The sequence below is a fragment of the Cherax quadricarinatus genome, chromosome 62 (assembly GCF_038502225.1).
Source record: "Cherax quadricarinatus isolate ZL_2023a chromosome 62, ASM3850222v1, whole genome shotgun sequence".
Taxonomy (NCBI): Eukaryota; Metazoa; Arthropoda; class Malacostraca; order Decapoda; family Parastacidae; genus Cherax; species Cherax quadricarinatus.
Window position 1 is genome coordinate 3,981,872 of NC_091353.1, and position 22,583 is coordinate 4,004,454.

The following is a 22,583-nucleotide window of genomic DNA, read 5'->3' on the forward strand; positions in this document are numbered from 1 at the left end:
TTAGGTGTGTCTCTGTCTCTCTCTCTCTCTCTCTCTCTCTCTCTCTCTCTCTCTCTCTCTCTTTCTCTCAAGTCACTCTGCCCGACTCTTTTAGGGTTATCGTGGTGGGTAATTTACACTACTTATGATAACTATAATTACGTGTACCTCAATCGACTTACCCAGAGTGTTATGTTACAGCCCTCAGCGGTGGTCTGTGGGGTGCAGAGGTTTGGTCTGGGTTTCTGCTTCGCTGTGGTCTACAGCGCACTGCTGACCAAGACCAACCGAATATCACGGATCTTCAACGCTGGCAAGAGGACCACCAAGCGACCTTCCTTCATCTCCCCTCGATCTCAACTCTGTATCTGCTTCTGTACTGTCTCTGTGCAGGTGGGTAGCAGGGTGGGGTAGCAGCAGGGGTAGCAGGGAGAGGTAGTAGCAGGGGTAGCAGGGTGGGATAGTAGCAGGGGTAGCAGAGATGGGTAGTTGCAAGGGTAGCAGTGAGGGGCAGTAGCAGGGGTAGCAGGGTTGGGTAGCAGCAGGGGTAGCAGGGGGAGGTAGTAGCAGAGGTAGAAGGGTGGGGTAGTAGCAGGGGTAGCAGGGATGGGTAGTTGCAGGGGTAGCAGTGAGGGGCAGTAGCAGGGGTAGCATGGTGGGTTAGTAGCAGTGGTAACAGCAGGAGTAGTAGCAGAGGTATCAGGAGTAGAAGGGTGGGGTAGTAGCAGGGGTAGCAGGGAGAGGTAGTAGCAGGGGTAGCATGGTGGGGTAGTAGCAGGGGTAGCAGCAGGGGTAGTAGCAGAGGTAGCAAGGGTAGAAGGGTAGGGTAGTAGCAGGGGTAGCAGGGAGACGTAGTAGCAGGGGTAGCAGGGTGGGTAGTAGCAGGGGTAGCAGCAGGGGTAGTAGCAGAGGTAGCAGGGGTAGAAGGGTGGGGTAGTAGCAGGGGTAGCAGGGAGAGGTAGTAGCAGGGGTAGCATGGTGGGGTAGTAGTAGGGGTAGCAGCAGGGGTAGTAGCAGAGGTAGCAGGGGTAGAAGGGTGGGGTAGCAGCAGGGGTACCAAGGTCGGGTAGTAGCAGGGATAGCAGCAGGGGTAGTAGCAGAAGTAGCAGGGAGAGGTAGTAGCAGGGGTAGTAGTGTGGGGTAGTACCAGGGGTAACATGGCTGGGTAGTAGCAAGGGTAGCAGCAGGGGTAGTAGCAGAGGTAGCAGGGACGGGTAGTAGCAGGGGTAGCATGGCTGGGTAGCAGCAAGGGTAGTAGCAGGGGTAGCAGGGTTGGGTAGCAGCAGGGGTAGCAGTGAGGGGCAGAAGCAGGGGTAGCAGGGTGGGGTCATGGCAGGGTAAGTATTAGGGGTAGCAGTAAGAGACAGTAGCAGGGGTAGCAGCGAGGGCTAGTAGCAGAGGTAGCAGGGTGGGGTCGTAGCAGAGGAAGTAGCAGGGGTAGTAAGAAGGTTGTAGCACAGGTTCTAGCAAGAGTCGTAGCAAGCGTAGTAGCAGTGCTAGTAGCAGGGGTAGTAGCTGGGATAGTGGGAGGAGTAGCAAATGGGTAATAGCAAGGGTAGTAACAGGGGTAGTAGCAAGGATTGTTGCGGTAGAAGCAGCAGGGGTAGTAGCAGGGGCGGTAGCAAGGGTAGTAGCAGAGGTAGTAGCAGGGGTAGTAGCAGAGGTCGTAGCAGGGTAGTAGCAGAAGTATTAGCAGGGGTAGAAACAGGGGTGGTAGCAAGGGTAGCAGCAGAAGTAGTAGCAGTGATAGTAGCAGAGGTCGTAGCAGGGTAGTAGCAGAGGTAGCAGCAGGGGTCGTAGCAAGGGTAGCAACAGAGGTAGTAGCAGTGGTAGTAGAAGAGGTCGTAGCAGGGTAGTAGCAGAGGTAGCAGCAGGGGTCGTAGCAAGGGTAGCAACAGAGGTAGTAGCAGTGGTAGTAGCAGAGATCGTAGCAGGGTAGTAGCAGAGGTAGCAGCAGGGGTCGTAGCAAGGGTAGCAACAGAGGTAGTAGCAGTGGTAGTAGCAGAAGTCGTAGCACGGTAGTAGCAGAGGTAGTAGCAGTGGTAGTAGCAGAAGTCGTAGCACGGTAGTAGCAGAGGTAGTAGCAGGGGTAGTAGCAGAGGTCGTAGCAGGGTAGTAGCAGAGGTAGCAGCAGGGGTCGTAGTAAGGGTAGCAACAGAGGTAGTAGCAGTGGTAGTAGCAGAAGTCGTAGCACGGTAGTAGCAGAGGTAGTAGCAGTGGTAGTAGCAGAAGTCGTAGCACGGTAGTAGCAGAGGTAGTAGCAGGGGTAGTAGCAGAGGTCGTAGCAGGGTAGTAGCAGAGGTAGCAGCAGGGGTCGTAGCAAGGGTAGCAACAGAGGTAGTAGCAGTGGTAGTAGCAGAGGTCGTAGCACGGTAGTAGCAGAGGTAGTAGCAGGGGTAGTAGCAGAGGTCGTAGCAGGGTAGTAGCAGAGGTAGTAGCAGGGGAAGAAACAGGGGTGGTAGCAAGGGTAGCAGTAGGGTACCAACAAGGGTAACAACGAGGGTAGCATTAATCAATACATCTCATACAAAATAAAAAATAAAACACGATAAAAAACCCAGTATAAAACAGGTGGTGCTCCTCCGCCCCGTGGGACTGAAAGACGAGAAATATTAAACAAGAAGGAAGAAGTTATGAGACCAGGACTCGAGTCATGGCGCTCTCTATGTCTGGGAGAGTTGTCCAGGCGCTCAACGATCTGGAGTACTGTGTGTGTGTGTGTGTGTGTGTGTGTGTGTGTGTGTGTGTGTGTGTGTGTGTGTGTGTGTGTGTGTGTGTGTGTGTGTGTGTGTGTGTGTGTGTGTGTGTATGTGTGTGTGTGTGTGTGTGTGTGTACTCACCTATTTGTACTCACCTATTTGTGGTTGCAGGGGTCAAGTCCTAGCTCCTGGCCCCGCCTCTTCACCGGTTGCTACTAGGCCCTCTCTCTCCCCGCTCCATGAGCTTTATCAAACCTCGTCTTAAAACTGTGTATGGTTCCTGCCTCTACTACGTCATTTTCTAGGCTATTCCACTGCCTTACAACTCTATGACTGAAGAAATACTTCCTACTATCTCTCTGACACATTTGTGTCTTCAACTTCCAATTGTGGCCTCTTGTTTCTGTGTCCCCTCCCTGGAACATCCTGTCTTTGTCCACCTTGTCTATTCCACGCAGTATTTTATATGTCGTTATCATGTCTCCCCTGACCCTCCTGTCCTCCAGTGTGGTCAGGCCGATTTCCCTTAATCTTTCCTCATAGGACACTCCCCTTAGCTCTGGAACTAACCTTGTCGCAAACCTTTGTACTTTCTCTAGTTTCTTGACGTGCTTTATCAAGTGCGGATTCCAAACAGGTGCTGCATACTCCAGTATGGGCCTGACATACACGGTGTACAGTGTCTTGAATGATTCCTTACTAAGGTATCGGAATGCTGTTCTCAGGTTTGCCAGGCGCCCATATGCTGCAGCAGTTATCTGATTGATGTGTGCTTCCGGAGACATGCTCGGTGTTATACTCACCCCAAGATCTTTCTCCTTGAGTGAGGTTTGCAGTCTTTGGCCACCTAGCCTATACTCTGTCTGTGGTCTTCTGTGCCCCTCCCCCATCTTCATGACTTTGCATTTGGCAGGATTAAATTCGAGAAGCCATTTGCTGGACCAGGTGTCCAGTCTGTCCAGGTCTCTTTGAAGTCCTGCCTGGTCCTCATCAGATTTAATTCTCCTCATTAACTTCACATCATCTGCAAACAGGGACACTTCTGAGTCTAACCCTTCCGTCATGTCGTTCACATATACCAAAAATAGCACTGGTCCTAGGACCGACCCCTGTGGGACCCCGCTCGTCACAGGTGCCCACTGTGATACATCATTACGTACCATGACTCGTTGTTGCCTCCCTGTCAGGTATTCTCTGATCCATTGCAGTGCCCTTCCTGTTATATGCGACTGATGCTCTAGCTTCTGCACTAATCTCTTGTGAGGAACTGTGTCAAAGGCCTTCTTGCAGTCCAAGAAGATGCAATCAACCCACCCCTCTCTCTCTTGTCTTACTTCTGTTATTTTATCATAAAACTCCAGAAGGTTTGTGACACAGGATTTGCCTTCCGTGAATCCGTGCTGGTTGGCATTTATACTCCTGTTCCGTTCCAGGTGCTCCACCACTCTCCTCCTGATAATCTTCTCCATAATTTTGCATACTATACACGTCAATGACACAGGTCTATAGTTTAGTGCCTCTTTTCTGTCTCCTTTTTTAAAAATGGGAACTACATTTGCCGTCTTCCATACCTCAGGTAGTTGCCCAGTTTCCAGGGATGTGTTGAAGATTGTGGTAAGTGGCACGCACAACATATCTGCTCCCTCTCTAAGGACCCACGGGGAGATGTTGTCTGGTCCCATTGCCTTTGAGGTATCGATGTCCCTTAGCAGTTTCTTCACCTCCTCCTCATCTGTATGTATGTCGTCCAACACTTGTTGGTGTATTCCTTGCTGGTGTCCCCGTCTGGTCTGTCCCCCCAGAGTCCTTCCTGTCTCTACTGTAAATACTTCCTTAAATCTCTTGTTTAGCTCCTCACATACCTCTTGATCGTTTCTTGTGAGTTCTCCACCTTCTTTCCTCAGCCTTATCACCTGGTCCTTGACTGTTGTCTTCCTCCTAATGTGGCTATACAGCAGTTTCGGGTCAGATTTGACTTTCGATGCTATGTCGTTTTCATACTGTCGCTGGGCCTCCCTCCTTATCTGTGCATACTCGTTTCTGGCTCTTCTACTAATCTCCTTGTTTTCCTGGGTCCTATGCCTCCTGTACCTTTTCCATTCTCTGTTGCACTTAGTTTTTGCCTCCCTACACCTTCGGGTAAACCAAGGACTCGTTTTGGTCTTCCTATTATTTCCGTTTCCCTTGGGAACAAAACTTTCCTCTGCCTCCTTGCACTTTGTTGCCACATATTCCATCATCTCGTTTACTGATTTTCCTACCATTTCTCTGTCCCACTGAACCTCCTGCAGGAAGTTTCTCATACCTGTGTAGTCCCCCCTTTTATAGTTTGGCCTGTCCCCTTCAGTTCCTGTTACCTTCTCCACTTGTAACTCTACTATATAGTCAAAACTCAGAACCACATGATCGCTAGCTCCAAGGGGCCTCTCATAAGTGATGTTCTCAATGTCTGAACTGCTCAGGGTGAACACAAGATCCAGTCTTGTTGGCTCATCCTCCCCTCTCTCTCTGGTTGTGTCCCTGACATGTTGATGCATGAGGTTTCCAAGTACCACATCCATCATCTTGGCTCTCCATGTTTCGGGACCCCCATGTGGCTCCAGGTTTTCCCAGTCGATCTCCCTGTGGTTGAAATCGCCCATTACCAGTAACTTTGCTCTGCTCGACTGAGCTCTTCTTGCCACCTCAGCCAGTGTGTCCACCATCACCCTGTTGTTTTCTTCGTACTCCTCTCTTGGCCTCCTGCAGTTCTGTGGTGGGTTATACATCACTCCAATGACTACTTTATGTTCTCCGGACTGAATTGTACCTACAATGTAGTCTCTTTCTCCAATCATGTCCATGCCTTCCATTTCCTCAAATCCCCATCGGTGTTTTATGAGCAGTGCAACCCCTCCTCCCCCTCTACTCCTTCTATCTTTCCTCAGGATCTGATATCCTGTTGGGAAGATTGTGTCTGTTATTGTCTCAGCGAGTTTTGTTTCTGTGACTGCTATGATGTCTGGGGATTTTTCACTGATTCTTTCATTCCACTCCTCATGTTTATTCATTATTCCATCCGCGTTTGTGTACCAAACCTTTAGTTTCTTTTCTATCATTGTGGTCATGCAAGAATATTGGGGTTGGGGGAGGGAGAGCCTTGGTGGGGGCCTATATGGGGCTGTGGTGTAGGTGGGGTTTGTGTTGATGGGGGTGGGGTCAGAATGCCCATAAGGGACAGCTGTTGGGGTGAGGTTTGTGATATGGGGATTGGTGGCAGAGGGAACAGTGAGTGGGTTGTAGTATAGGTTGCTCAGTTGCGTTGGGAATGTCGCGGGTGGAGTCTTTTGGTGGGAGATTCTGTGGGGTGTGTTTGCCCTTCCTCCTGTGTCTGGGTCCTGCTCATTTTCATTGCTTCTCGTTCCTCCTTGCGTCTCTGTACCCTCTCTTTCAGTGTAGTCCTTTCTTCTTGTGTTCTGTCGCGGTCGAGGTATACTCTCTGGTACCCCTCTTTGTCCCTCAGTCTTGCTTTCTCTTGCAGAATCCTGGTTCGAACTGATTCTTCCTTGAAAGTTACTCTGACAGGCCGTATCCTTCCACTCGCAAACCACCCAATTCTCTGAAAATTTGTCACCTGGGTCATATTGTTGTGTGTGTGTGTGTGTGTGTGTGTGTATGTGTGTGTGTGTGTGTGTGTGTGTGTGTTCAACATGTATGATTTATTTCTTGTGTTGTGTGTGTGCTCAAGGTGTATAATGTGTTGCACGTTGTAGTTATAATAGTGTTGTGCTGCAAGTTGTAGCAACAGTAGTGTTGTGCTGCAAGTTGTAGCAACAGTAGTGTTGTGCTGCAAGTTGTAGCAACAGTAGTGTTGTGCTGCAAGTTGTAGCAACAGTAGTGTTGTGCTGCAAGTTGTAGCAACAGTAGTGTTGTGTTGCAGGTTGTAGTAACAGTAGTGTGGTGGGTAGTCAGTCCTCCCACAGCTATACATCACTACCTGGTGAGGTTGTAGTAACAGTAGTGTTGTGTTGCAGGTTGTAGTGACAGTGTTGTGTTGCAGGTTGTAGTAACAGAAGTGTTGTGTTTCAGGTGGTAGTGACAGTAGTGTTGTGTTTCAGGTTGTAGTAACAGCAGTGTTGTGTTGCAGGTTGTAGTGACAGTAGTGTGCTGGGTAGTCAGTCCTCCCACAGCTATACATCACTACCTGGTGAGGTTGTAGTGACAGCAGTGTTGTGTTGCAGGTTGTAGTGACAGTAGTGTTGTGTTTCAGGTTGTAGTAACAGCAGTGTTGTGTTGCAGGTTGTAGTGACAGTAGTGTGCTGGGTAGTCAGTCCTCCCACAGCTATACATCACTACCTGGTGAGGTTGTAGTAACAGTAGTGTTGTGTTGCAGGTTGTAATGACAGTGTTGTGTTGCAGGTTGTAGTAACAGAAGTGTTGTGTTTCAGGTGGTAGTGACAGTAGTGTTGTGTTGCAGGTTGTAGTGACAGTAGTGTTGTGTTGCAGGTGGTAGTGACAGTAGTGTTGTGTTGCAGGTTGTAGTGACAGTAGTGTTGTGTTGCAGGTTGTAGTGACAGTAGTGTTGTGTTGCAGGTGGTAGTGATAGTAGTGTTGTGTTGCAGGTTGTAGTGACAGTAGCGTTGTGTTGCAGGTGGTAGTGACAGTAGTGTTGTGTTGCAGGTTGTAGTGACAGTAGTGTTGTGTTGCAGGTTGTAGTGACAGTAGTGTTGTGTTGCAGGTTGTAGTGACAGTAGTGTTGTGTTGCAGGTTGTAGTGACAGTAGTGTTGTGTTGCAGGTTGTAGTGACAGTGTGGTGGGTAGTCAGTCCTCCCACAGCTATAAATCACTACCTGGTGAGATTGTAGTAACAGGAGTGTTGTGTTGCAAGTTGTTGTAACAGTAGTGTTGCAGGTTGTAGTGACAGTGTGGTGGGTAGTCAGTCCTCCCACAGCTATACATCACTACCTGGTGAGGTTGTAGTGACAGTGTTGTGTTGCAGGTTGTAGTGACAGTAGTGTGGTGGGTAGTCAGTCCTCCCACAGCTATACATCACTACCTGGTGAGGTTGTAGTAACAGTAGTGTTGTGTTGCAGGTTGTACTAACAGTAGTGTTGTGTTGCAGGTTGTAGTAACAGTAGTGTGGTGGGTAGTCAGTCCTCCCACAGCTATACATCACTACCTGGTGAGGTTGTTGTAACAGTAGTGTTGTGTTGCAAGTTGTTGTAACAGTAGTGTTGCAGGTTGTAGTGACAGTGTGGTGGGTAGTTATTACAACCCAGGATTCCAAATGGCCTGTTACCCCGGGTGTAATTGGAGCAAAATAAACACAGCAGAAAAAGTTTAGACTTACATTATCCTTCACCAATTTAGAACAGCAATATGTACACTATGTACAGTGATAAATATAGTGCACTCCACGGTAAGCAAGGCAGAAATAGAAGCCACAAGATAGCAAACCGTGCTTCAACCAGCTCTAGAATGGGAATGATAAGGGCAGACAGGAGAGCGGTACCCACATAACCTCTGCGATTGCCAAAACCATCTTCTTATTGGCTAGAACCTGGTCACTAGTTGAACGACGGGGCCCCATCATCAACTCTTAGCAACCTGGTTCGCTGGTTGGGGGAGATAGCCTGTAAATGAGGGTGTGTACATGCGCCGAATAAAGGTTACGTACTCTTTGCATGCCACACCCCCACCCCGAGAAGGCTCAGGATTAGGCTGCCACCTCCCAGTGGTAACCGTGCCTCCATGGCACAATATATGGGACCGCCTTTCCTCTCCACCATCCAACTCTTAGATAGAGCTCAGCTTTTCTCGTGACCAAAAGCCAAACCCTAAACTTAGAGTGAGACAGCAGCCAGACAGGCTAGCATAGGTCCAAGATACAGGCGGACGGTAGCCCGCATCCCCTCTAAAAAAAAAACCCACACCAGGGGATGAAAAAAAAGAGCGTGAAAAGGGGGTTACCACAAATAACATCCTAACCTAAATAAATTAAAATTTTAGACTAGATAAAGAGTCTGCCAACATATTTTCTTTGCCGGCAATATATTTAATTGAAATATTATATGGCTGCAGCCTTAGTGTCCAGCGCATAAGCCTTGTGTTGTGGTTCTTCATGGCTTGGAGATATACTAGAGGATTGTGATCACTGTAGACTGACCACCTGCGATGTCTGGCCCACATAAACATCGAAATGCTCCAAAGCCAGTACCAGCGCGAGGGCTTCCTTTTCAATGGTAGAATAAGCCCTCTGATGTGGCTGGAACTTTGCTGAAAAGTATGCTACAGGCAGCAACTCCTTGTTCCCGATTTGTAATAGTACTGCCCCAACCCCAGACTCACAAGCATCAACCTGTAATGAAAAAGGTTTGGAGAAGTCTGGAGACAAGAGAATGGGTGCAGTACACAATAATCTTTTTGCTTTATTAAAAGCAGTGTTACAGTCTGAGGTACAATTAAAGGGAACTTTGTGACTGGTAAGAGGGGCTACAATATCAGAAATTCTTACAGAATCTTCTGTAAAATCCTATCATGCCTAGGAATCGTTGAAGAGATTTCCTATCATGAGGAACTGGATAATCTTTAATAGCAAGAACTTTAGCAAGTTTAGGTGCAACTTTACCACTACCTACTTCATGGCCTAGAAAAGTGACAGTGGCCTGGCCAAAGGAAGATTTAGATAAATTAACTGTTAAATGGGAACTCTTAAAGGTCTCAAACAGAGCCTTAAGTCTAAGAAGGTGTTGATCCCAAGTATCAGACACCACAAAAATATCATCTAGGTACGCTGCCGTGCCTTCAAGTCCTTTAATCGCCTGATGGATAAGTTTCTGGAATGAAGAGGGGGAATTTTTCATTCCGAAGGGGGTAACTGTATTGATAATGACTTCCTGGAATTACGAAGGCAGAGATTTCCTTCGCCTTATCTGTCAAAGGTACCTGATAGTAGCCTTTAAGGAGATCTAACTTGGACACAAAAGTAGCCTTACCCACAAAGTCAATTACGTCATCCAGACGAGGAAGAGGGTAAGCATCTGTAATTGTGACCTCGTTCACTTTACGGTAGTCTGTACACATACGAAACCCTCCATCAGCCTTCTTCACAATTATGCACGGTGAAGCCCATGGACTAGATGACTCCTCCACTAAACCATGCTTTAACAAAAATTCTACTTCCTGCTGAAGTAGTCTCTGCTTTTCAGGATTAGCTCTGTAGGGGGAGAGTTTAATTGGTTTAGAGTTTCCCACATCTACATCATGGTAACCTAACGTACATTTTTTCGGCACATCCAAAAAAATATTAGGATATGACTGCAGAAGCTCAGTTAAATTTGTTGCTTGCGTTTCAGATAATCCCTCCATTAAAGGGCTAGGATCCTTGAGGACAGAATTTGAAAGTTTAATATTAATTTCAGAGATAGAGTGCAAAGAATCAGAGTCGTCCTCAGAGGTAGAGGACAGAGTCATTACTGGGACTTTATCTGGTGTATGAAAAGATTTAAATTGATTGATGTGGTAAATTTTAGTTTTTGAGGTCTTATCAATGGGAGCTACCACATAATTTACATCAGATAATCTACTTACAATCTGCGTAGGTCCCGTAAATCTAGCTTTCAAGGTGTAGCCAGGTATAGGTTCCTGCACCAACACCTTGTCTCCTGGATGGAAGGAGCGGAATTGTGCACTTCTGTCATACCTCTGTTTCATCTTACTTTGAGCTGTCTTTAGGTTAGCCTTGGCTAACTGACGTGCCACCTGCAACCTTGAAGACGGGTTGTAGTGTTGAGCTAACGTCTTCTCCCATCCATCCTTCTTTGAGCACCCGAAGAGGACCTCGTACATTGTGCCCAAAGATCAGTTCAAACGGACTATACCCTGCAGACTCTTGCACCGTTTCTCGTACTGAGAACAGCAACAAAGGTAGTGATTCATCCCAGTCTGTAGGAAAGTGCATGCAAAAAGTTCTAATCATTGTTTTTAATGTCTGATGGAATCTTTCCAAGGCGCCTTGGGACTGAGGATGATAGGCAGTGGATAAGAAGGCGGGGTAGGGGTCGGCCTAGGAAGGGTTGGAGGGAGGGGGTAAAGGAGGTTTTGTGTGCGAGGGGCTTGGACTTCCAGCAGGCATGAGTGAGCGTGTTTGATAGGAGTGAATGGAGACAAATGGTTTAATACTTGACGTGTTGTTGGAGTGTGAGCAAAGTAACATTTATGAAGGGATTCAGGGAAACCAGCAGGCTGGACTTGAGTCCTGGAGATGGGAAGTACAGTGCCTGCACTCTGAAGGAGGGGTGTTAATGTTGCAGTTTAAAAACTGTAGTGTAAAGCACCCTTCTGGCAAGACAGTGATGGAGTGAATGATGGTGAAAGTTTTTCTTTTTCGGGCCACCCTGCCTTGGTGGGAATTGGCCAGTGTGATAATAATAATAAAATAAATGCTTTGGCAGTAAAGTTAGTACCTTGATCACTTTGAATAGTTTTAGGAATGCCAAAACAAGAAATGAATTTAGTTAAAGCTTTGAGAATAGCTTTAGTATTAATACTGCGCATGGGAATTGCTTCAGGATATCTGGTTACTTTATCCATAATTGTAAATAAATATTGATTTCCAGACTTTGACCTAGGTAGTGGACCTACACAATCTATAATTAAATCTGCAAAAGGTTCTCCATCAGCAGGTATAGGTTGGAGAGGTGCAGGTTTAATGGAATGTCCAGGTTTCCCTACTTGCTGACATTCTCGGCAACACCTAATATGATTCTTCACATCTTTCTTTAATTTTGGCCAATAAAATTCTTTTGTGATTCTATACAAAGTTTTTGTAATTCCTAAGTGACCTCCTAATGACGTATTATGAGCTATATTTAATATTTGAGGTCTATACTTGGTTGGAACCACTAACCTGTCATACAATTGCCGGCCGTCTATCTCCTTACCAGTCTCAGTGCAGATCAAATAATCGTTTTTAACTTCATACTTGACCGGATGACCCAAAGAGGATTTACCCATGGCTGCCTCAAAAGCGAATTTTAAAGAAGGGTCCTTTCGTTGTTCCTCCCGGAAAGACAGTCCCTCGGGCATGGAAACAGAGACATCTGGCAATCCTGCAACCTGGGAATATGAAGGCTTGATCGGGGTCTTTTCACTTTATTTACAAGGCTCCGGCCGGTGTGCCTCAAAACAACGTGGCTATTCAGAGATCGGAGTCGTCCAAGGATAGGTAAACATTCTCTCCAGACAACCCTTGGGATGTTGCCCGAGTTATGGCCAACACCGGAGCAGAATTAATCATTATAGGTTCAGGACACGAACTAACAGTAGTAATGTTATTACCCAGTAATAACACGGCATCTTTCATGGGAAATCCTTTTTTGACACCTACAGTCAAGTACCCAGTGTAATATTTGCACTGTACATAAATTTTATGCAAAGGAACAGAATATATAGCTCCTCCAAATGCTTCCAATAAAACAGAGGAATTCAAAGAAGTATTCTCTGAAAGGGGTAATATTCATTCTCTTACAAGTGAGCAATATGTTCCAGTATCTCGAAAGGTCTTTACTTCAATTGTTTCTGAGTTTCCTGAAGGGAAATAAGACTTGCAATAATAAGGGGCCATACCTTTTTCTACTTCTCTAGGGGACATGTTACTAGGGATATTAGAGATTTTCCCAATGGGTTGGGGTTTATGGGGGCAGTTGGGACTGATGTGACCTACTTTATTGCACCTGAAGCAGACGACAGGCTTGCCCTTTACTCCCTGTTGACGTTGCAAATGGTGTCGTTCTGGCTGGTGTCTCTCTGGATACTGTTGTCGAGACGTACCACGAGTAGTTTGCCTCTCCGCAGGTGGACCATATGTTGAAAAGCGTGGCTCACCAGGTGACTTAGTTGGCTGACGTAGACGTTCTTCCTCCGGCTGGCACTTCATTCTCCAAGGTTGACGATCTCTGCTCATGCCAGGCTGTTGAAAAGAGACGGGACTGCTCGGACAAGGAGCGGTTAGTTTCGAAGGTATCAGCCAACCTGGCTGCCTCCAATGCAGTGGTTAAGTCACGATCCTGCAGAAAGACTCGAACCTCTGGTCCCATAGACTCCAGCAGGTTATCAATCAGAATAAGCTGCACCAGCTCCTCAAAGGTAGAGACACCACTTGCTTTATACCAGCTGGTAAAAGCTTTGGTTTGCTGTCTCACAAAGTCCACTAGGGATTGACCAAGCTGCCGCCTGCTTAATTTTAATGTTTTTCTGTATTTGGCTGGGATACATGTATATGCTCCCAACACTGTGGTCTTCACTACTTGATAATCAGAAAATTCAACGTCATTTAATACTGACGAATTTTTGTGCCTTACCCAATAATGCTGTATGAACCAACGATGCCCAATGCTGTTCCGGCTACCTCAAGGCTCGAGCCTGATTTTCGAAGCTTTCGAAAAATTGCTCTGGTTCGGCCTCATTGAAGCGGGGAACAAACTGTACTGCTTTCTGTAAACTAAAATTATTTACAGAATGCGAAAACTGCCTCCTTTCTCTTTCCCTATCAAATTCTTCCCTTGGGAATGCTCTGTTCCCTAGTTTGCTCAAGATTGATTTTTGCCAGCTCAAGTGCCAACGACGCTGATTCACCCTGAGACAACCCAGCTGCATTATACTGACCATTTTGCTCCGTAGGAGTATTATCTTCCTCCTGCGAGAACATAGTAGTTTTTGCCCTAGCTTCCATAGAGGGAGGAGTCTGATGTGCCATCTCTTCTTCTATAAGTTTGTCAGCAATCAGTGAACGCAGTTGCGCAGCTGTGAGAGTGCGTTTGTATTTAATGCCAATGGAACGAGCAATTTGCCAACAACGCTGTAGGGACAATTTAGGTAGGTTATGCAAAGTATATGCCGACACCAGACGTCTGACTCGTCTAGGTGGCATAAGTTATTCGCTATGCACAGTACGATTGCAGAATACCCCAACGTAACACGTTAATTTGCAGAACACGCTTAGCTATGCACAGTACGATTGCAGAATACGCATAGAAGCAAAGCTGACTGCAAAATTCTCCACACCGAACAGGCTAGTAGCAACTGACACGCAAAATTTGTAAAGCAATGCCAGACAGCTACACTGTTCTAGAAGATTGACCGTAGCGAAGCGAGCACACCGAACAAGCTAGTAGCGAGCTGTTGAACGATCACACAATAGCAAGGCTGATCATAAAGCAACTGACACGCAAAATTCGTAAAGCAAAGCCAGACAGCAAGCTGCATAATGTTCCTGCTACGAGCTTCACCCTAAACTCAACCGTTTCTCTAAGTCCAGCTCCAGCTCTCGGACAGGCTACCCATATTACAACCCAGGATTCCAAATGGCCTGTTATCCCGGGTGTAATGGGAGCAAAATAAACACAGCAGAAAAAGTTTAGACTTACATTATCCTTCACCAATTTAGAACAGCAATATGTACACTATGTACAGTGATAAGTATAGTGCACTCCACGGTAAGCAAGGCAGAAATAGAAGCCACAAGATAGCAGACCGTGCTTCAACCAGCTCTAGAATGGGAATGACAAGGGCAGACAGGAGAGCATTACCCACATAACCTCTGCGATTGCCAAAACCATCTTCTTATTGGCTAGAACCTGGTCACTAGTTGAACGACGGGGCCCCATCATCAACTCTTAGCAACCTGGTTCGCTGGTTGGGGGAGATAGCCTGTAAATGAGGGTGTGTCCATGCGCCGAATAAAGGTTACGTACTCTTTGCATACCACAGTAGTCAGTCCTCCCACAGCTATACATCACTACCTGGTGAGGTTGTTGTAACAGTAGTGTTGTGTTGCAGGTTGTAGTAACAGTAGTGTTGTGTTGCAGGTTGTAGTAACAGTAGTGTTGTGTTGCAGGTTGTAGTAACAGTAGTGTTGTGTTGCAGGTTGTAGTAACAGTAGTGTTGTGTTGCAGGTTGTAGTAACAGTAGTGTGGTGGGGAGTCAGTCCTCCCACAGCTATACATCACTACCTGGTGAGGTTGTAGTGACAGTGTTGTGTTGCAGGTTGTTGTAACAGTAGTGTTGTGTTGCAGGTTGTAGTAACAATAGTGTTGTGTTGCAGGTTGTAGTAACAATAGTGTTGTGTTGCAGGTTGTAGTAACAGTAGTGTTGTGTTGCAGGTTGTAGTGACAGTAGTGTTGTGTTGCAGGTTGTAGTGACAGTAGTGTGGTGGGTAGTCAGTCCTCCCACAGCTATACATCACTACCTGGTGAGGTTGTTGTAACAGTAGTGTTGTGTTGCAGGTTGTAGTGACAGTAGTGTGGTGGGTAGTCAGTCCTCCCACAGCTATACATCACTACCTGGTGAGGGAAGACAACTTCCTGGTCTGTGCTGCCTCCATCAATGCTTCTTATATGATAGCATTTGCTTATCCTATTGGTAAGTTCATGCTTCTCTCTCTCTCTCTCTTTGTCTCTCTCTCTCTCTCTTTTAAACAACACTTTATTGTAATATTAATATTCACAATGAATTACTTTTGACATAATATAATGTAACCCAAAGTAATAAATTTTATTTACTTTCGTTATTTTACTCCCCTTTCTTCTCTTCTCTTTCTTATCCTTATATTGCTTTCTCTCACTTTCTCTCCGTTCTTTCATTTTCTCTTCCCCTTCCTGCTTCCCTCTCCCTCTCTCCCTCCCTCCCTCATTCTCCCTTCTTCCCTCCTTGCCTCCCTCATTCCTACCTTCCTTCCTTCCTTTCTTTCTACCTACCTACCTACTTACCTACCTACACCTACCTACCTACCTCCCTACTCACCCACCCACCTACCCACCTACCTACCCACCTACCTACTTACCTACCTACACCTACCTACTTACCTACCTCCCTACCCACCCACTCACCTACCCACCTGCCTACCCACCTACCTACTTACCTACCCACACCTGCCTGCCTACCTACCTACCTACCTACCTACCTACCTGCCTACCTACCTACCCACTTACCTACGCACTCCACCCACCTACCAACCTACCTACTCACGTACCCACCCACCTACCAATCTACCTACCCACCCACCTACCCACCTACCTACCCACCTACCTACTTACCTACCTACACCTGCCTACCTACCTACCTACCTACCTACCTACCTACCTACCCACTTACCTACGCACCCACTCCACCCACCTACCAACCTACCTACTCACGTTCCCACCTACCTACCTACCCACTTACCTACGCACTCCACCCACCTACCAACCTACCTACTCACGTACCCACCCACCTACCAATCTACCTACCCACCCACCCACCCACCTACCTACTTACCTACCTACCTACCTACCTACCCACTTACCTACGCACCCACTCCACCCACCTACCAACATACCTACTCACGTACCCACCCACCTACCTACCCACCCACCTACCTACCTCCCTCACAGGGTTGATCATCGTTTGCACCATCTATGCAGTGCTCACACGTAAGATACCAGAGGCCTTTAACGAGAGTAAATACATCGGCTTCACCATGTACACGACCTGTATTATCTGGCTCGCGTTTGTACCCATCTACTTTTCTACAGCTAATAACGTAGAGGTAAGTGATCAACTTAATCCTTAAGGTTTTTGTAAGTGTATAAAGCGGTACTTCTGAGAACTGGGGTAAAGTGGGATCGCTGAGAACTGGGGTAAAGTGGGATCGCTGAGAACTGGGGTAAAGTGGGATCGCTGAGAACTGGGGTAAAGTGGGATCGCTGAGAACTGGGGTAAAGTGGGTTCGCTGAGAACTGGGGTAAAGTGGGATCGCTGAGAACTGGGGTTAAGTGGGATCGCTGAGAACTGGGGTAAAGTGGGATCGCTGAGAACTGGGGTAAAGTGGGACCACTGAGAACTGGGGTAAAGTAGGATCGCTGAGAACTGGGGTAAAGTGGGATCACTGAGAACTGAGATAAAGTGGGACCACTGAGAACTGGGATAAAGTGGGATCGCTGAGAACTGGGATAAAGTGGGACCACTGAGAACTGGGATAAAGTGGGATCGCTGAGAACTGGGATAAAGTGGGACCACTGAGAACTGGGTAAAGTGGGACCACTGAGAACTGGGATAAAGTGAGATCGCTGAGAACTGGTATAAAGTGGGACCACTGAGAACTGGGATAAAGTGGGACCACTGAGAACTGGGTAAAGTGGGACCACTGAGAACTGGGATAAAGTGAGATCGCTGAGAACTGGGATAAAGTGGGATCGCTGAGAACTGGGATAAAGTGGGACCACTGAGAACTGGGATAAAGTGGGATCGCTGAGAACTGGGATAAAGTGGGACCACTGAGAACTGGGTAAAGTGGGACCACTGAGAACTGGGATAAAGTGAGATCGCTGAGAACTGGGGTAAAGTGGGACCACTGAGAACTGGGATAAAGTGGGACCACTGAGAACTGGGATAAAGTGGGACCACTGAGAACTGGGATAAAGTGGGATCACTGAGAACTGAGATAAAGTGGGACCACTGAGAACTGGGATAAAGTGGGACCACTGAGAACTGGGATAAAGTGGGATCACTGAGAACTGGGATAAAGTGGGATCACTGAGAACTGAGATAAAGTGGGACCACTGAGAACTGGGATAAAGTGGGATCACTGAGAACTGAGATAAAGTGGGACCACTGAGAACTGGGATAAAGTGGGATCACTGAGAACTGGGATAAAGTGGGACCACTGAGAACTGGGATAAAGTGGGATCACTGAGAACTGGGATAAAGTGGGACCACTGAGAACTGGGATAAAGTGGGATCACTGAGAACTTGGATAAAGTGGGATCACTGAGAACTGGGATAAAGTGGGACCACTGAGAACTGGGATAAAGTGGGACCACTGAGAACTGGGATAAAGTGGGACCACTGAGAACTGGGATAAAGTGGGACCACTGAGAACTGGGATAAAGTGGGACCACTGAGAACTGGGATAAAGTGGGACCACTGAGAACTGGGATAAAGTGGGATCGCTGAGAACTGGGATAAAGTGGGACCACTGAGAACTGGGATAAAGTGGGACCACTGAGAACTGGGGACGAACAGCTGACTGATAATAATCAAGTAATGGGTTATTCTTGACAGTCTTTACACAGGAAGAAATAATCGCAGCAATAATTGGTTATCAAACACTTAGATAAACTGAAAAAAAATAAGTCTTCGGGGCCAGATGAATTATTTTCTGGGTACTTAAAGAATGGAACTTATGAGTGGAACATTTAAATCAGGGGATAAGTCCTTATCATCAAACTACCGTCCAATAAGCCTGACGTCTATAGTAGGGAAATTATTAGAATGAATTATAGGTGATATGATGCAGGAGGGGCTGGGTTTGACTAGTGTCTGGGCTGTGAAAGCAAATTCTTGGGCAGCTCAGGGAAAAGATTTATTTATTTATTTATTTAAAAGTTTGAGCACACATACAGAGGTACAACAAATACAGATAAGAGCAGTATGCCAAACCCACTTATACTATGCATAGCATTACGGGCTGGCTTAAAATTAAGTTAAGATTAACTAAGCAATGATGAAATCAGTGATAGAACTTTAATGTAAACAGATAACTATAAAGCACAAGTGATTATTACAAACACAGGTCATATGGTTGTATGCATTGTTGTACATTCAGTAGAATGGAGTATTCTGTTAGGTAGTGTATTTAAAAAATAATAAAGTTAGATTGGGTTTTAGGTTTAACATTTATGTGATATAATTGTGAGAAACATTTGAGATATACAATTTATAAGGTTCAGTTATTCAGTATTTATTTGGTTTTGGGTGAGTAAGTGATCTTTGAGAAGAGACTTGAATTTATAAACAGGTAGTGTTTCTTTTATATTTACAGGTAATGAATTCCAGATTTTAGGGCCTTTTATGTGCATTGAGTTTTTGCATAGTGTGAGATGGACACGAGGAACATCAAAGAGTGATCTGTGCCTTGTGTTATGGTCATGTGTTCTGTTGAGGTTGGCAAGGAGATGTTTGAGGGGAGGGTTAATATCAGAGTTAAGTGTTCTATGTATGTAATAGGTGCAGTAATAAGTATGGATGTTTTGTATGGTGAGTAGGTTTAGTGTATTGAATATTGGTGGAGTGTGCTGCCTGTAGTGAGAATTTGTTATCATTCTAACTGCAGCCTTTTGTTGGGTAATTAGTGGTCTGAGATGGTTAGTTGTTGTTGAGCCCCATGCACAAATTCCATAGGTGAGATAGGGGTAAATAAGAGAGTGATATAGGGCCAGGAGGGCTGACTGTGGAGCATAGTACCGTATCTTCGATAGTATGCCTACAGTCTTGGAAATTTTCTTAGAAATTTGTTGTATATGTGTATGAAATTTGAGTCTATTATCAAGGTGGATTCCTAAGAATTTTCCCTCTGTTAGCTTTGTGATAGGTGATCCGTTTATCATTATGTTAAGAGGTACATCTGTAGCTCTGTTACCAAACTGAATGAAGTAGATTTTGTCAATGTTTAGTGTAAGTTTGTTAGTCCTCATCCAGGTAGATATTTTCTGTAATTCGGTATTTACAGTATTGGCTAGCGTGACTGGGCTCGGGTGGGAGAAGACGTATGTGGTGTCATCTGCAAAAAGTGTGGGTTTGAGTAATTGCGAAGCATTTGGTAGGTCATTTATGTATAGTAGAAAGAGAAGAGGGCCACCAACTGTAATTGGTTGTGCGGAAGAGCTTGCCCCATTTGTGTACACATATTGGCTTCTGTTGCTGAGGTAAGACTTGAGGTAGTTGAGGGAGTGCCCTCTAATACCATAGTGTGACAATTTTACGTGGAGCAAGTCATGGTCAACTGTATCAAAAGCTTTACGTAAGTCAATGAAGATCCCCAGTGGGACTTCTTTTTTCTCTATTGCAGTGTATATATGTTCTAGCATGTGTATAATAGCATCATTAGTATTTTTATTAGGCCTGAATCCAAATTGGCAGGGGTTGAGTATGTTTTGGGAGATAAGGTAGGAGTAGATTCGTTTATGAATTAATTTTTCGAAGATTTTTGAGAGAGGGTGTAAGTTGGATATTGGCCTATAGTTATTCAACTCTGTTTGGTCTCCTCCTTTGTGGATCGGGGTGACCCTTGCTATTTTGAGTACTGTAGGGAAGATGGAGGATTCAATGGATTTGTTAAAGAGTGTTGCAATGATTGGTGATAGCACTTGTGACACTTTTTTGTATATAAAGGGTGGTAAGGTATTTAAATCTCCTGCCTTGTTTTTTAGTGTGTTGATAATAATATGGGTGCTTTTGATAGATACTTTGTATGGGCCAGTAGGCCTGCAGCAGTGCTCTTCCAGTCTTACATTCTTATTTGTTTACTACTAGTAACGCAGCGATAGATGCTACATCTACTAATTTTAATATGACATGTAGTTATGCTTACCATTATTATTATTATTATTATTATTATTATTATTATTATTATTATTATTATTATTATTATTATTATTATTATTATTATTATATAGAAGCACAAAACCCGTAAGGGTCATTTAGAACCTGGATAATGAATTACAGTGACTGTTATGGTTAATAATGTAAACTGTTTCTCACCATCAGCTGAGGATCACTACTACCTCGGTCACTATCTCACTGTCAGCTACGGTAGCACTAGTCTGTCTGTTCACACCTAAACTCTACATCATTCTGCTGCATCCTGAGAGGAACGTCCGTCAGTCCATGATGCCGGCAGCCAAGTACTCAGCAATCAAGAATAACTTATCTTCTTCCTCTCAGCGTGTGGACTCAGGTACCCAGAGTGAAGGTAAGTACATGCAGGTGTACTGAGGAGCTCTAGCTATGTACACAGAGTACAAGGCTGTATGGGTAGTGAAAATGTATAACTCTGTGTTCAGTGTTTTGAAGATTATATATCATGCATAAGGTTACTCCTATGCCCGACTCCACTCAGTGAAGATGAACATCTGGTCTAACCTCGCAGGTTCATCAGCTCTGGACGTTTGTGATGCTTCCTGTCTCTTTCTCTCTCTCTCCTCTCTCTCTCTCTCTCTCTCTCTCTCTCTCTCTCTCTCTCTCTCTCTCTCTCTCTCTCTCTCTCTCTCTCTCTCTCTCTCTCTCTCTCTCTCTCTCTCTCTCTACTTTAATATCTTTTGCACCTCCCTTGTCTGTGCGTCTGATGAGTGATGGAGCTCTGGGTTGTGACTGGTGGAGGGAGGATCGAGCCTTCACTCATGATTTGAGTGGTACAGTGCTTGTAGTGATGGTGATTGCGATGATGATGGTTGTTATGGTTCTAGTGATGGTGATGATGGTGGTTGTTATGGTTCTAGTGATGGTGATGATGGTGGTTGTTATGGTACTAGTGATGGTGATGATAGTGGTTGTTATGGTACTAGTGATGGTGATGATGGTGGTTGTTATGGTTCTAGTGATGGTGATGATGGTGGTTGCTATGGTACTAGTGATGGTGATGATAGTGGTTGTTATGGTACTAGTGATGGTGATGATGGTGGTTGTTATGGTTCTAGTGATGGTGATGATGGTGGTTGCTATGGCACTAGTGATGGTGATGATGGTGGTTGTTATGGTAATAGTGATGGTGATGATGGTGGTTGTTATGGTACTGCTCATGGTGATGATGGTGGTTATGGTTCTAGTGATGGTGATGATGGTGTTTGTTATGGTACTAGTGATGGTGATGATGGTGGTTGTAATGGTACTAGTGATGGTGATGATGGTGGTTGTTATGGTTCTAGTGATGGTGATGATGGTTGTTATGGTTCTAGTGATGGTGATGAGGGTGGTTGTTATGGTACTAGTGATGGTGATGATGGTGGTTGTTATGGTACTAGTGATGGTGATGATGGTTGTTATGGTTCTAGTGATGGTGATGATGGTTGTTATGGTACTAGTGATGGTGATGATTGTGGTTTTTATGATACTAGTGATGGTGGTTGTTAGTGTAATAGTGATGGTGATGATGGTTGCTATGGTTCTAGTGATGGTGATGAGGGTGGTTGTTATGGTACTAGTGATGGTGATGATCGTGGTTGTTATGGTTCTAGTGATGGTGGTGATGGTGGTTGTTATAGTACTAGTGATGGTGATGATGGTAGTTATGGTACTAGTGATGGTGATGATGGTGGTTGTTATGGTTCTAGTGATGGTGATGATGGTTGTTATGGTACTAGAGATGGTGATGGTGGTTGCTATGGTATTAGTGATGGTGATGATGGTGGTTGTTATGGTACTAGTGATGGTGATGATGGTGGTTGTTATGGTTCTAGTGATGGTGATGATGGTGGTTGTTATGGTACTAGTGATGGTGATGGTGGTTGTTATGGTTCTAGTGACGGTGATGATGGTGGTTGTTATGGTACTAGTGATGGTGATGATGGTGGTTGTTATGGTACTAGTGATGGTGATGATGGTGGTTGTTATGGTACTAGTGATGGTGATGATGGTGGTTGTTATGGTACTAGTGATGGTGATGATGGTGGTTGTTATGGTTGTAGTGATGGTGATGATGGTGGTTGCTATGGTACTAGTGATGGTGATGATGGTGATGATAGTGGTTGTTATGGTTCTAGTGATGGTGATGATGGTGGTTGTTATGGTACTAGTGATGGTGATGATGGTGGTTGTTATGGTACTAGTGATGATGATGGTTGTTATGGTACTAGTGATGGTGATGATGGTGGTTGTTATGGTACTAGTGATGGTGATGATGGAGGTTGTTATGGTACTAGTGATGGTGATGATGGTGGTTGTTATGGTACTAGTGATGGTGATGATGGTGGTTGTTATGGTACTAGTGATGGTGATGATGGTGGTTGTTATGGTACTAGTGATGGTGATGATGGTGGTTGTTATGGTACTAGTGATGATGATGGTGGTTGTTATGGTACTACTGATGGTGATGATGGTGGTTGTTATGGTTCT

The 22,583-nt window shown here is 45.4% G+C and overlaps 1 protein-coding gene across 1 annotated transcript in view; it reads left to right on the top strand.

Annotated features, from left to right (window-relative positions):
• The window catches only part of LOC138854526 (metabotropic glutamate receptor 6-like), a 94,306-nt gene that overhangs the window by 62,260 nt on the left and 9,463 nt on the right, over positions 1 to 22,583 (top strand). Inside the window, exons 9-12 of the mRNA XM_070098300.1 lie at positions 181 to 372; positions 14,942 to 15,077; positions 16,088 to 16,242; positions 20,241 to 20,445. Coding sequence (XP_069954401.1) covers positions 181 to 372; positions 14,942 to 15,077; positions 16,088 to 16,242; positions 20,241 to 20,445 — 688 coding nt within the window. The remainder of the gene's footprint in view (positions 1 to 180; positions 373 to 14,941; positions 15,078 to 16,087; positions 16,243 to 20,240; positions 20,446 to 22,583) is intronic.